The 15,139-nt window shown below is 49.8% G+C and overlaps 1 protein-coding gene across 2 annotated transcripts in view; it reads left to right on the top strand.

Annotated features, from left to right (window-relative positions):
- Window positions 1-15,139, top strand: part of VAV2 (vav guanine nucleotide exchange factor 2) — a 123,554-nt gene that overhangs the window by 20,046 nt on the left and 88,369 nt on the right. For both annotated transcript variants that reach the window (XM_084494303.1, XM_084494304.1), the window contains exon 2: window positions 10,254-10,370. In XM_084494303.1, the coding sequence (XP_084350429.1) occupies window positions 10,254-10,370 (117 nt within the window). The remainder of the gene's footprint in view (window positions 1-10,253; window positions 10,371-15,139) is intronic.

Here is a 15,139-nt window from a genome sequence, read left to right as displayed (position 1 = left end):
GTGCTTTGCAATACGTGAGGCTTCCCTTTGAAACTTCTTTGGAGGATTTGTAGTGCAGCCCAGCCTATCCCACCTCTTTCCAGCTCTCTGCTCTTCCCACCTCCTGTCCTGCGAGCCCCTGGGTGGAGGAGCACCCTTATAATTGCATTTGTCCCTTCTAGGGGTGATGAGGGTGCTGGGCTGCCCCGAGGCTGCCCCATCTCTGCAGCCAGGAGCTGGGTGCTTTGCACAGCTCCCTTGTGCTGCTGTGACCAGAAAGGCTCATTAAAAGCTCATCGTGGGTTTAATCTTGCTCGGTGCAGCTTAATCTCATATGCAGGCCCACATTGGCTGTCTGTAATGTGAAAAGTAGGGTTCTGGTTTTAATTACTTCTTTGGGAAGAAGCTGGGGGATATCTTTCAGCATCATTACCCGGTGCCATTAAGCTGAGCTTTGAGTGTTTGTCGTCTGCTTCTAATAATGCCATCCCAGTCCCCAGCGTGGCATTTAGGAAGAGTTTTTCCACCAAACCTGCTGCCAGCCGGGGAGCTGGCAGCCTGGCTTCAGCGAGGACATGCAGGTAAGTGAGGGCTTGGGCAAAGTCCAAGAACCTCCGTGCAGCCCAGGCCTAGCAGCAGGCGCTCTCCATCTCTCCTGCTGGGACAAACCAGAGCTTTGTGTGCTTCTGCACTGATCCTGATGCTGAAATACGATCTCCAGATCTTGACAGGCCCCGGCAAGACTGGGCAAATCATTGACCATTAGAGCATTTCAGCTTCCCAGCACTGCCATCCCCCGAGCCATCGGGGAGAACAGCATTTGCTGCGTATCCAATTTCTGAGGTTTCTCGCTGACACTTGTATCGAAACGACAGAATTTTGCAATTGTTCTAGGCCGTTATTTCCTCCATCGCCAATTTAAAAGGTAAAAGCTGCAACGAATGCAGCGTTATAAATATTTTTCATGGCTGCCTTCTCGCTTTTCAATCACGCTTTCCCTGGGTGTGCTGCTCCACTTTGGCTCAGTGGGACGAATGCATCGGGAGATTGGTTTGTTCAGTGCGTCTGATTCCTGGCAGGTAACCTGGCACTTCTTGCAGCGAGGGAAATAGCACATTTGGTCGTAATTCCAGAAGCTCTGCGAAGGGGAAGCAAATCTAATTGGAAGCGGGTTGCCCTAAATCATGGCTTTATGGAGAAATGATGCTTCAATAACATGATGGCAGTTCGTACAGGCTCTTGCCAGAAAAGGCTGTTGGATGTTGAGAGCTTACGTGCCTCTGGTCTGATATCAGAGCTTTTGAAATCAAAATTCCCAGGAGGTTTGGAACCAAAAGCTGCAGTGCTTGCAATGAGACAGGGGTGTGCCTCTGGTGGCGTGGTCAGCGGAGGGTTTGGCCTGCAGATAATAATGGGCATGTACAATGGGGCTCATGCGGGACTCAGAATTGACATGAAGGTCTCAAATTCAGCACAGACGTCTGTTAATTATGTCATAAGTCTGTTCTGACAGTTTAGCATAAACAATGTTGGAGTTGGCTGTTGCAGGCACCCAATTCCGTTCCCACCCCGCGGTGTGCTTCCAAAGTCAGAACGTGTCTGTTCAGCATCCGTAGGGCAGCTTCGTATTAACCAGAAGAATAACAGTTCCGTGAGCTTCAGGAGCTAGCCCAGACCTGCACGCTACTGCCCGGAGCTCCCTCTCTCGGGTCTGGCCCCAGTACTTGACGTGACAAGGTCTGGTTTCCCGACTTGGCTGCTACTTGCCCCTCTCAGAGCATACCGAGGCTGTTCCCATCCCTGTCCTGCCAAGAGTTCATCACGGGGCTGATTCCCTGCGCCAGCCCGAAGAGCAGGAAAACAATGAGTGCTTGGAAGGCTGGGTACGAGCGTGTCGTTACGGTGTAATGCTATAGACGGTTATGTAATGATCCATTTTCTTTAACAGCCGCTGAATTCTCTGTTATAATTTGATTGTCATGGCTCAGGGCAAGTCCTGTCTTAATGCTCAGGGTTGGCCAAAATGTTTGGAATTTTCTTTGCTGCAGACTCGGTGCATGGGAAGGTATCCGATTTCTCGATTTGGCTGTAGCCATAATTTCTTCCTTACATATCTCATCTCTCTATGTTGTGCTTTTTTCTACCTATGGCCACGCTTTATGCCTGATGAAGTGTGAGCCCCAGCGAGACGAACGCGAGTTTAGGGCTTTGTGTCAACAGCAAAAGCCGAGGCAATTCCTGTTTTTTCTTTTTCTTGAACCAAACTCCCTTGGTGGAGCTGCATGTCTTCAGCTGGAGGAGAAACGAGCCGGGTTTAATGAGTGCAGGAGGGGGCTCTCTGCTGGAGGTGCCAGACACAGGCAGGTTGAGCAATCCCTCCAAGCTCATGAGGTCTCAGACCTTGTGTCTCGCTCGGTCCAAGCCAGGATTTGGCAGCCTGCTGGTAACTGTGCCTTGGAGACAGCCCCAAGCTGGTCTAAGCCGCGGGAAGGTCTAAAAGAGGCCTCTCTTCATTTGCCTGCGATCCTGGTGCTGAAGAGCCTCAGAAAGCCCAGCTGGGTTTCTCATCTAGGGCACAGTGATGGTACCAGGAGTTTTTTCCATGCTCGGCTGCAGCTCAGGCTGCACCCAGCTCCAGTCCCTGCCCTGCTGTCCCCACAGCCAGCCCCGCACAGCTCTGGGGCAGGCCAGGACCTTGAGACAAAACTGCTTCACTGCTTTTTTGTTCTCAGTCTTGATGTGTGTGGCTATGGGGAGGGTGTCCAGGAGGGCAGGCGCAGGTGTCCTGGCTCTGGTTGTTGTGCCATTGCCATTTGGTGTCCCCAAAAGGATGAGGCCAGGAATACAAACTTCTGGTCCGTGAAGGATCTGGCACATCGTCGCTGCCTAGGCAGGTCCTGCACCAGAGCAGGAGGGAGGCTGAGGAGGGATTTTCACACGAGAGATGCTCATTTGGGAGTAATACAAGGGCAGCTTTCAGCCCAGGGTTTTCCAGGGTGGTTCGGGATGTGAATTCTCTTTATTCAGCAAACAGGGCTTCCTCTTTCCTGGCTTCCTAGCAGCAAGGAGGAACGTTGCTCAAAGCAGTGTTGTCCTTCGTACAAAGGAGCTCGAAATTCCCTCCCTCAGGAGCTGCTGGGACCTTCAGGGAGGTTTGGACCCAGCTGATTTTGCAAGAAGCTCGTGTTATTCCTGGGAATTTGAAGATTTCTTCTGTAGAGACATCCTAAAACATCGATCTCTGAAGTCTAATCGGCTGCCAGATGCAGTGCAGGGAATCTGATGAGGGTTTTCTGAAACCTCAGTGGCAAAGATTTTGGTTTCCTAAACCTCAAAGCTGTGGTTGGGGTTTGCACCCATGCTGAACTTGTTGGGATTTTGGGTGGCTGGGCAGGAGGCAGAGAAGTTCAGACCCTTTAAGTGTCCCTGATAGAAATGCTCCAGGTGTTGCAACTAAATCCCTTCCCTTACCCAAGCGACTGCTCATTTTCCAGCAGATCCCTATGTCTGCAGACCTGGAAGGGCTTCACAAAGGAGGGAAGTACTGTCCTCAGCTGCAGTGCGGCCGTTTTCGCTGGGAAGTTGCAGCTTCCTTCCGCTCATTTAGAGCCCCCGTGCTTCGCTCTGACCCCGCCGTGGCAGGATGGCCCCGGCAGCTCCCCCACATACTTTTAAACAAACCTGCTGGGAACAGCTCAGCCTGTCAATAAGCATAGGAAAAGCATTGATGCTGTCAAAACTTTCCCCCTGAGGACGCAAGGATCAGGGATTTCTGTGACTTTTTCCCTGCTCCAAAGCAGGGGACGTTACGCCATCCCCTCCTCCAGCATTGCATTATCATCTTGGACTCAGCAACATGCCTGATGGGATTTTTTTTATCCATGTTTCTGATTTTTTTTTTAATTATTTTTTATTTTTTTTCCTCTGAAGGAGCATATGTAGTGGAGGAAATGAGCCTGCTGTCCTGGACTGAGGCAGCCCTTGGGTTTGGGGTCAGCAAAACTTCCATAGGATGCACCCACAGGGCTCCTTGGCGGGGTGACAGCAACCTGGCGGGGACACCGCTGCAGCCCTGGGTATATTTGTACCTTTCTGTATCTTCTCTGTATGCTTCAGCATGTCCCTGTTTCCTCTGCATCTCTGGGTAACTTGGATTTAATTGTTTGGCCCCGTGCTGTGTCTCTCGCTCTTCCCACGTCCTCTCCACATTGGCCACCTCGGAGGTGTTTGCCTCGAGCCCTCTCCTTGTTTCAGTAATTGATGTTTTGTACCAAATCCAGGGCTCTGGCTAATATTTTTGCTGACTCAAGCAGCACTGAAAGCCGTTCCTGTGTCTACAGCTGAGGTTTGTGAGTTCAGAGGATTTAATAGGTTACTCCGGGACCTCCCACTGTTTGTTGTTTTTTGTCTTTTATATTGATTTTATAATTTTATGCATATTCTGGCTTCCAGTCAGAAGCTAACTGGGAACTCTTCGCCTGCTTTACCTGAGCACAGGAGCAAGGGAGGCAACGGGGCTGGTGGTGGCTTTGCCATCAGATGCTGCGATGCCGCTTGGTCACTCAGTGCTGGGACCCTGCTGCATGCAGTAGATGCTGCTGATGATTTAATGTTGTCCTTGGAAAATCAGACCCCAAAATGATGATAGTGACATCTTAAGAGCTGATGCTCCTTGCTGAGAGGTGCCTTGGCTTGCTGTAGCTCTGGGTTTGCTCCCCTCCTTCTTTCAGTAGTGAGGAGCTGGTGGTGGTTGCTCAAATAAATTATTGCTCTCCCTCAGGTGTCCTCCTAGGGCTAATCAGGGCTTGTGGGTGGATGCGAGGAGAAGCTGCGGTGAGGTCAGTGCTCATCAGTGTTTTGGGCTCATTAATCAGCCTTGCTAAGTGGAGTTTGCCCAGCCCGTGAGGCTCTGCAGCAGGAATGCCTTTGAAATGGGGAGAAATAATAGCACTAAATTGTTGGAGAAATAATTTCATTCTCCACTTCTCAGTAGATAAATTTCCTGTCCAACAACCCGAAATTTAATCTGTCCATCTAAAGTAATTGATGAGTTGTGACTTGAATCCAAATGTAAATGGGAAGGGAGGTTTTCTGCAGCGAGATGTTTTGAATCATTTCCGTGGCGGCTGCTTTCTGCTGGAGGCAATGGCCCAAAGTGGGAGAAGCCCGAAAGCTGCAGAAGGTCTGGGGCTGCTGCTGGAGGGTGGCACAAGCTTCGATCGCCTTTGACTTTAATTACTGCTCCTGAAATTCTCCAGCAGTGCCTTGATGGGGAGCGGAGCTAGCTCCGGCAGAGCCATTTGGAGAGATGAGCAGGTAAAGGTCGTGGTTTAATGTGCAATTTGAAATGCAGAGCTCCATTAGCTCCAGCCCTGTGGTTCCTGATGGCTACTCGGATGCTCGCAGACTTTCTCACTGCCTCTTAACTTTGAAGCAAGCAACTGGAGCTTGAGGAGCTCTGCTTTGTGTCAGCTGCAGGTCTGCTTGTTCGCCCTCCTGCATGCTGCTTATCTGGGCTCATGCCACTTGTGGTGCCCCTCTGCAGTGCTGGAGTAGTGCAGGGGGAACCCAGCATGACTCAGATATTCTATAGTGTCCTTAAGAGATTTACACCAGAGCACACCCATTTCACCACCGATCATTGCAAATCCCATATTTTCTCAATGAGGGACCTTCCCTTCCCCGTTTGGGAAGGCTGTGACAAGCAGATGCTCACAGCTCCCCGCTGGGGGCTCACTTTTTGCCTGGTGCATGTGAGTTGTGTTGGCAGCCAGATAAGAGGAAATCTTACATCACGGGCAGGAAGCACTAAAGAAAGTTACTTTCGTCATTCGTCCGTGGGTTATCTAAAACGGTAAGGCTGCAGCATTCCTTGCATGCTGCAGGGTCCATTTAAAGCCCACGGCTTTGGACGAGGTTCAACAGTGTGGCTTCGTGCCCAGTCACCTAGAACTATGGCGTGTGGCTCCGGTCCTCCCCGAAGAGCTAATCCAGCCCCCTGCTGTCCCTGCCTCCCTAAGAGGGTGGCTCTTAAAGGCTGTGAGCTTTTGCATGATCCTGCCCTGCTGGATAAACCACCTGCCCCACTTCCTTCCTCTCCCTATATCCTGCTTCATCATCCAGTTTCCCCTGGAGACCCCAAACCTCGCACCAGCCCCCAGCTGGGAGTGCTTTGTCCCAAATGCAGGGACTGGAGGCTGCTGTGATGTTCATGTGAGCATCCTCCAAACCTCACCTCGGGCAATTTGGTTGTTGGGCGAATGCAGCTGCCTTCACAGGCTCCCTGTGTCCCGTTAACAAAGCAGGCTCCAGTGGGAGCCAGAAATGCATGTGGCTTTCCGGCCTGGGAAGCATGTGATTATCTCTGCTGTTTGCTCTCTCTGTCCGAGCCGAGGCTGGGGGATGGTTTCCAGCCTAAACCAGGCATGCTTGAGCCGCCGGAGCTTTTTCTAAAGAATTGACCCAGGAAGCTGCTGCTGTCTGATTCACACAGGTGCTGCTGGGTGCCCTGTGCCTGGGACTGCAGCAATGGTGACTGGAGGGGGGTGCATGGAGGAGCAGGGCACTGAGCCACCAACCAACACCTCACCCAAGGTCTCTGAACTAATTAAATTCAATAAAATAATAAGCAATATAATAAAAGCTTTTTTTAGGGGAAAAAAAAAAAAAAAGCAAATCCCAGAAGCTCCCCAGGTTCAGGGCTGCTGTGATTGTGCCGGGATGATGGGGCTCCTGCTGCCCCGCTTTGCACAGGGGGTTTCTGCAGGGCTGGGGCTGGCAGCAGTTTGTTCACCTTACTGTGCTGTGGGGGGGGTTAAAAATAAGCAAATTTGTTCTGAAACTGGGTGTATGCAGGTGCTGGGGCCCTTCTGCTGCCAGGGTAGCTTAGGGGGGGCAGGAGCTGGGCTGTAGAGTCTGCCTTCTACGTAGCCATGGCTCGTTACAACCCTCAGGATCTGTTCAAGATACTTAGTTTCACCAGATGTGTCCCGCTCAGCTTCATCCTTGCCCCTATTGCCTTTTCATTCCGGCTTAAAGAGCTCCCCTGTCCAGAGCACCCTGGATGGAGGTGGTTGCCTTTGCAGCCTGGGCAGAGGTACGAAGGGCGCCGTTGGCAGCAGCAGCAGAAGATGCTGTGGGCTCTGGGGTCTGGTTCCAGGACTGACCATCCTGGTTGCTGGTGGTGTTTTCTCCCAAAAAGTGGTGGCTCAAGGGGGCTGAGCCCATTCTGAGTGCAGAGGAGGGTGACAGCCAGGCCCAGGGCATGTACCTGCTGGCCCCTGCACCAGGAGACCCCAGGACCCCGCTTCAAGTCTCGTCTTGCTCGAAGCCATATAAATGACACCATTGATTTGGGGCCTGGCAGGTGGTGAATGAGCCCCATGGAGAACATTGATTTCTCTTTCTCCTGTGGATTGTTTACTAGTCCTAAGTTGTGATTGACTGGTAAATAAAATGGCCTCGGCACAGCTCACATTCAATTGTAGCTAACTTTAACACGGGGCCCTTGAATAATATTACCGAGCCGATAACTCATAATCCTCCAGCACAGCCTCAAAATGCTTGTGAGCAGAAGCACGAAGAAGGTACTTTGTGGATCGGTGAGACAGAAATAGTGCAGGAGGGAACTGTGCCTCCACATTTAGCTGCAGTTGTCACCCCAAGTGGTGGCAGTGCCTGTGGGCCAGCACGGTGGCCTTGCTCTGCTGTCCCATCCCTGGTGCCGGAGCAGGACCGCGATGCTCTGGGTGTGTGGGTTTGGTGGCCTGGCTGGCTTTTTGGGAGATGCTTTTAGGATTTGCTTCTGCATGACCGTTTTGTGCTTTACACTGGGCCTTCTCAGCATCTCTTTAAACAGATTATGGGGTTCTTCGTTGATGTAGTCATCATTTTTGTAGTCATTTTTTGTAGTCATCACCTGGAACTGCAGGAAGGGCAGCGGCACCGCTGCGGGGCAGCTTCTGCTAATTTAGCAGCTGGTGGCCTGATGCCTTCCAGATTTTAATTGGATGAATGAAGACAGTTGGATACAGCTGATGCTGAGCGGAATATCTGGTGCTGTCCTTCCTCGCCGAGGCCAAGCCGAGATGGGGGGAGCTGTGTCCGACCCAGCCCTGTGGCAGCGCTGGTGCTTGCTGTCAGGACGAGGCATTTCATCCACTCGGATGTGCGAGCTCTCGGAGATGTCTCAGAAAGTAGTGTGAAACTGAAGCTTTTCAGGGTTTTGAACCCACAATGCATGGTGCGGAGGGCTCAGGTTCTTGTGTTTTTCACACAAGGGGCATCTTTCGCTTTGCTGAACATCAGGGCTGGAAAAGTCGATCTCGCCTGAGCCCTCAAGCACTGGGAGGCAGGGGATGCTCTGTGGAGGAAGGGTGCCTCTTGCTGTGTGTAATGGTGGCTATAACCTGTGTCATTAGCTTTCAAAACTGGGGGCTTAAAAGGACTTAAGATAAACACGTGCCAGAAATTTGAATTCAGTGAGACCGCAATGCAACAGAAAACGCAGCCCTGCTGCAGGCAACTGCCCTGCACAGGATGCAAAGCCTTGTGGAGACCCGGCAGACAAAGTTATGAAATAATCTGCATCAGCGAGAGAGGTTGTAAAGCAATTCCAAAAAACCTCACAGTCTAGACAGATTATATTTACTGCAGTGTTTATGTGAGATAGAGGAATGCCCTAGAAAAACAGAACTGTTTTCAGTTTCTGCCTCCGGCACTTGCTCGTCTAATGAGAGCGCCGATGTGATGGCTGCGTGCTGGGGAGCCTGGCTCTCGCTTGGTGGCTTCACGTGGATGGGGCTGGAGTGGGGAAGAAGGGTAAAAGGTTATTTCTGCCTTTGTGTAGGTAAATCGTCCTGTTGTTAACGAGATGGTTTTGCTAATCCATCACCACTGACCTTAAATTTAATCCCAAATGCAGCAGTGCCAACAAGCTGCATTGCAATTATGTTTATGGAGATGTGATGGCCCCAAAGGTTATGTTAGAATCTTGTAATTAAAAATAAGCTCTTTTATTTTTATTTGATGGCTGAAGTTTGCTTTTGTATGATGTTGGTTGATGCTGGTTGAGGAGCACAGGCAAACTCCTCCAAACACAGCTCACAGTCCCTGCCTGGTTTTCACTTGGGGCTGATTCACTCCTGATGGGCTGATTTTATATAAAAAGCTTTTGAGTTGTACATGTTTGTGAGGAATTTGCTGAAAAGGAAGAATGGTATAAAAATGCAGCAATAAATTGAAGAGATTTTGTGGAATAGCTTGAGGAAGCAGAAAGAAGTGGAATTAATGGCTTGCTCAGCACAGTCGGTCAATCTTGATGAAGGACACAGGTGATGCAGCCACACGAGCAAAGCAGATTTTTATGCTTCTCATTCCAGTCCCTGTGCTGCCAGGCATCGCTGTTGGAGCAATACTTCAGTCCATAGGCTTCAAAACCCCCAGTTTTCGCAAAACCCCAGCCAGTTAGTGCTTTTGTCAGAGATGGGATCTTGGCGGGCACAAACAAGCGGCACGTTGCCTTGTTGGTTTAGCTGTCTGAGTAACTGAGGGTGGTCCTAGAGACATGGGTCTGCTGCTTCTAAACCTGAAGACTTGCAAAGCTTGGTGGAAGCAGCCCAGTGACTGCCCTGGTTTTGAGCACGGGCTCAGGGCAGGGCCAGGAGCAGCACTGCTGGTGTTCCTGGTGCCTACAGTACGGAGGCACAAGGACAGGGGATAAAACATGACTTGAATAAGTTGTTTCTTCAGCCCCCAAAGCGACAAGCTACAGTTCTCAACGTCTCGATCTTTTGTCTTGTTTGTCTGGGATGTGTGTGTGCGTGCACGTGTGTGTTGTACAGCAACAGCTACAAAGAGCAGTGCGATGTGTGCAGCTTCTGCAGGGAGCCAGTGGGATCGTGTTGGATATGGTTAAAAGTACAACACTGGGCTTCTGTAGAACATCAGCTGTAATTTATATTTGGCTCGAGGCTTGAAAGAGAAACGTCCTGGCTTCAGCTTTCCAGCCTTTCTGCAACGTTACCTTATGTTTGAACTGTGAAACTTGTTTTTCAAAAGGGCGTTTGTTTCTGGTGTGCAGCTGAGAACACAGAAGTCCTAACAGGGCACCAGGAGGCCAACATCTTCAGGAACAACAAATAAACCAATGCATCGTTTTTCAGTGCAAGTTTCTGAGTTCCTGTAACTTGTCTCACGTGGATTTAACTCAAGAAATCTCAGCTAAAATTTGTGCCTTGCTTATGTTTTCTCTCCCTTTCTTTTGTTTCTCCTAGTTCCTCTGCTTGAAGAACATCCGAACCTTCCTAAAAGTGTGCCATGACAAATTCGGGTTAAGAAACAGTGATCTGTTTGATCCCTTTGACCTCTTTGATGTTCGGGATTTTGGAAAGGTAAGAGGGGAAGCGATGGTCCTGGTTCTGGTGTTGTGGGCCCCGGGCTGTTCTCTGGCTTTGTGCTGTAGCTCAAATATGAAGGTTTTGTGTTTTTCTGAGCAACTTCTGCACCCTTAACCCATGCATTGGGCACCTCTTCCCCGGTGCTTATGGTAGCGTGCATATCTAGATGTTGACTGTGTTGTGTATTTAATTAATGAAGGGAGAGAAAGCTTGAAGACTTGATGTTTTAGATTGCAGAGCCTCCATGGTCAGTCTCTCAAGTACATGGGAAGTGTCTATTTTGGGGGAATTATCCTTATATGCGTGTTCAGAGGAGCTGCTGGGAGAGGCTTTAGCCAAGGGTCTGGGGTCAGGATTTGAGGTCCTATGCCCAGCTGTAGAGCTGGGGGAGCTGCACCATCTCCTGCCTCATCCCTGCCACGCACACACCAGTTTGGCACTGAACACTGCCTCCCCAGCAGCACGTTTCCCTGGTGTTACAAGCTGTTACGAGCCTGGACCCAGCTCTGTACCAGCACTGTGGCAAGGGCCCCTTGTCCACAAACGCTTCTGGTTTTGCCCAGGTGTGGGTGCAAACCTTGCACCGTCCTCCCCCAGCTGCTGCCACGGCTGCGAGCAAAACATCTTTACCAAAATCGTTGTTGGGTTCGTAACGAGGCCACTGAGTTTCCCTGGCGGTCAGAAAGTTTCAGGCCAAGGCCAGATTAGTCCCCTGAAGTGCTTCTGAAAAATGCATGTGGAGGTTTCTCCTGCCAGCAGCTCCGGGATGCTGGCAGTGTTTGTGCTGCGTGTCACCTAGACGAGAGGAGCGAGCGAAGACGTTTTTGTTTTGCTGTAATTGATGGGTGGCACCGCACGCTCAACGAGACCCAGCTGCAGGGGAGGAAAATCCTACACGATTTTGACAAGAGGCTGTCATCCTGATATCCTCACTTTTGACGTGCGCAGCATCAGGGCTGCGCTGTTACTCTGATGGATACTGGGCTCAGGGAGGCTATTACACAGGACAATCACTATGTTCTTCGGTGGAAGCAGTGTTAAAAGATTTATTAAAGCTCTCTATTGTTTTACCTGCTTTTGAGCTACCAGGCACGAGCTGCTTGAAGGCATCTTCTCCTCTGATTATCCAACAAGTCGAGTTTCACTGCTGATGGGGATATATTATTTGATATTTATTGCCTAATTTATTTCTGGACCATTATCTGGAATGTGCAATTGCAGGGGCTTGTTTTATGAGTTTTTTTTTTTTTTTTTTGATTTATGAAATACAAGAAGGCTTTTGTTGTTCTGGGAATATGAATGCACAGAGGGAACCTTTTGGGCTGGGGAAAGAACCGCTGCTAATTAAAACGCTGCGTTATCGTCACGTTCTCTCTTGCTTTGTGCTGTTTCAAATTGCCACAGAAGCCTGCTAATCGAGCCTGGTGCTAAACACTTCTGGAACATGTCAGCCGAGCGCGGTTTGGTTTCCTTTGTGTTCTGGTTAGGGAGCAGCCATTCCCGACTCCTCCTGTTTACTTTTTGGAGGTCATTCAGAGCTGCGCAGGCCTTTGGGCTCTGACTTGGGAAGGAGGCGATTTGCAGTTTGCTCTTAACCCGTGGCAGCTGGGTGTTTTAAGAGATTTTGGGAGGAAACTTATCACAAACTTCTGAGAAATCCTAGTATGCTTTATTGCCCGGGTCTTGCTTATTTTCATGCGCATTGCCGTCTTCAAGGAGCCTTACATGGTTTGTGAGGCACAGATTCTGTACACGAAAACCTCGCTGATCTCTTCCTGATGTGCTTTTCATGAATTTGGTGGGAATATCAGCTGTTCAGCTCTGCACCGCCCTAAATCCCTCTGGAAGCCTTTCAAAATGTCCCCATTGTCTCTGCCACCTTTCATTCCCCCTTTATCCTCAGATCTGTTTTCAACAGTGGCAAAGCAAATAAACAGGGAAAAATCTGCTGCTGACCTGAGCACCTTTCCGTTTGAGTCACAGTCCTCCAGCCCTGAGAGCGAAAGGAGCCTTTTAATTCATGCTCCAACTGGCCAAACGCAGACTTCACACACAAAAAATGCTTCCTGAAGCTGTTCATTATTTAGATCAATAGCACTTTTTGGCTACCAGACACTTACGCCGTGTCAGAGGCTTTCTGAGCAGCACGCAGCCATAGCTGACCATTTAATTACACAGGAACTTCGGTGGAATGGTGCTGGGTGGTTCCTTTCTGGGCACTATTAAAGTAGTTATTTCTCTCCTCCAAACCAGCGAGGCAGTTAGACAGCAATTACCAACAGCACTTGGGTTTGCTGAAGTGTAATTACCAGGCAGAAAGGCAGCGGATCGCGTTTGTGTGGTGCCAGCCTGTACGTAACGGGACCTGACCTGACCGAAGGAAGATGCTGCTGCTTTAGAGGAGGAAGAAAAATCAAATCTGCCTTGCCTTGACTGGCAGTTATTCTGAAAATTAGGGTTTTCTACAGGTTTTGTTGGTTTCCCACGGCAGGACGTGAGCAGAGAAGAGCTGCTTAAGGCTCCACGGTGCTCCTCCGAGGCAGCCAGTGGGGTTGGGACATCAATTTTCATCCCTGGTTTTGCTGTTTCCTTGAGGTTTAAGCTCAGGAAGTTGCTGCTTTCCTGCTGTCATTGGGATAACGGCTAGAGAAACGGGATCGTGGTCCACGCAGGCTTCTCTGGCCCCAGTCCCTGTGGAGCTAACAGACCCATCCGTGCCTTCATGGGATGTTGGGTAATTGGCAAGGCCAGGCTTTTGCCAAGCAGATGCGTCACGGTTCTTGTAATCTGGGTTGCAGTGTTTCCCAGTTACCCCAGGGAGCTGAAAGGCCAGTTTAAATTGCTCACGGCCAGTTTTTTTCCCAACGTCCAGTTGTTTAGCAATCCCGCCGTGACAAGGGACAGGCTGCGTTTCATGACAGAGGGTGCCAAAAGCGCCCTGAGAAGCTGACCAGCTACATTTCTAGCTGGGCCCCTTTTAGACACCTTAAAACACTGCTTTCTACAAGTTGGATCTCCACTTCCTTACGCTTTGTTTAAATCTTTTTCCTTTACAGTGGCTCAAAAGCCACTTCAGGACTAGGGACATGAAATGAGGGCCTGGTCTCGCAGGAGTGGGCGCTGCAGGGATGCTGTGCCCAGCTTTTGCTACTACAGCCTGGCTCCTGACAGAGAAAGAAAATTAAATAAAAACGCAGTGCTCACGTACGTTGTGGTGTTGTGCAGCGCTTCATGCACATTTAATAGCAGTGGTGATATAAAATGCAACTCTTATTGGACTTGCTAATTTATTAGCACTGACTATAACGAGATAAAATGCACATAAATATGGATTAAACTCTTTATCACTCTATTAGTCAGCATGATAGTAGCAAGGTTCATTAAAGGGAGTTACTCATTTTCAATAACTTGCAGTAATGTACGTTTTTTTGGAGAAATATAGTTCAAATATTCATAAACCCGCGGAGCGTGCCATTTATTAGCCTCCTACTCCTCTCTGCTCTCCTGATGTGTGTTTAATTGTCCTGACTTTTTCTTTTGAAGTTCCTGGACTGCCAGAAAAAAAGGTTTTTTTTTCAAGACACGGGTCTTATGCCTTACAGCCCCCAGCAGCCCTGTTTTCAGAGCCTGCAAAATGTTTGAAGCTCCCTGCTGTTGGGATAAGGTACTGGGTGAGCAGCGAGGGGACTCGGCCCCAAGCCTCCAAAATGCCCTGCTGTCACTCAGGGGAACAAGATTTCTGCTTGACTTGAGTGTGGAGAGCATTGTCAGGATTATTTAAGGGATTTTGAGACATTTCTGCTGAGGGCTGTTGGTGTTTTGTGCTGCTCAGACTCTTTGCTGAGAGTTCGCCTCCCTCCATCACCTCCAACTTCAGCACATGTTAATACCCCCGCGGCAGTGTTTTACAGGGGGCTTTAAAACTGGGCATGCACTTTTAACGTAGCCTGAGCACATAATGGGGGGTGGGAAGGGGGAGATTTATGTGAAATAATATAGGTAGTTGAAAACTGCGAGGCTCTCAGATAAACGGCTGTGTTTTGGTGCCATAACAAACAACACGAGCTCAACGCCTGCCCTCCCACAGCTGTCCCGCTGGCGGTGGGAGCAGCTCTCCTTTTCCCATTCTGGATTTTTTTTATTACTTTATTTTTTATTTCTGCCTTCTCGTAGCCAAGAACAAACTGAAAGTCGTGCTTTCTACTGCGTGGAGCATTAGGGAGCAGAGCTGGGGGTGGCTGAGCTTGGGTGCCCCGTCCCCTGCTGCCGCTGGCCGTGCTGCCCACGCCTCCCGTCCTGGTTATTTGCAAATCCCTGAGGGGAAAGGGCAGCAGCACAGCCTTACCCTTGTTGCGGCCCTCTGTGCCAGTTACTCGGCTGCTACGTGGTGGCTGGACGTGTGTCAAGAAAAGGGATCCTATCGGAGGCGAAACTGCTTCTAATTGCCGTATAACTCACAAGATGCGTGTGCAGCGGGTGGGGAGGGAAGTGAGGAGCCTTCTCCAGAAGAAGGGCGTGTGTATTTTTTTTAATTCCCAAGGGAGTAGTAGAATAACTGCCTTGCAAAAAAGATGTGTGTGTGTGTGATTGCATGCAAGAAACCAGGAACTTAACTCCTTGCCAGCCCGGTGCTTACAGTGACATTGTCCCAAAGAAGCAGGAGCCGCAGCTGCCCCTCCAGCCCCTGCCCTCCTTTGCAGGAGCAGCCAAGCTCTGTTTAGCTCCAACAGGACAACATTTTGTTTTAATTACGTTTGATTTTT

Source organism: Aythya ferina, assembly GCF_964211825.1.
Source record: "Aythya ferina genome assembly, chromosome: 20".
NCBI classification, from domain to species: domain Eukaryota; kingdom Metazoa; phylum Chordata; class Aves; order Anseriformes; family Anatidae; genus Aythya; species Aythya ferina.
Note: the sequence above shows the minus strand (reverse complement) of the source record. Positions and strands in the feature narration are given on the sequence as shown.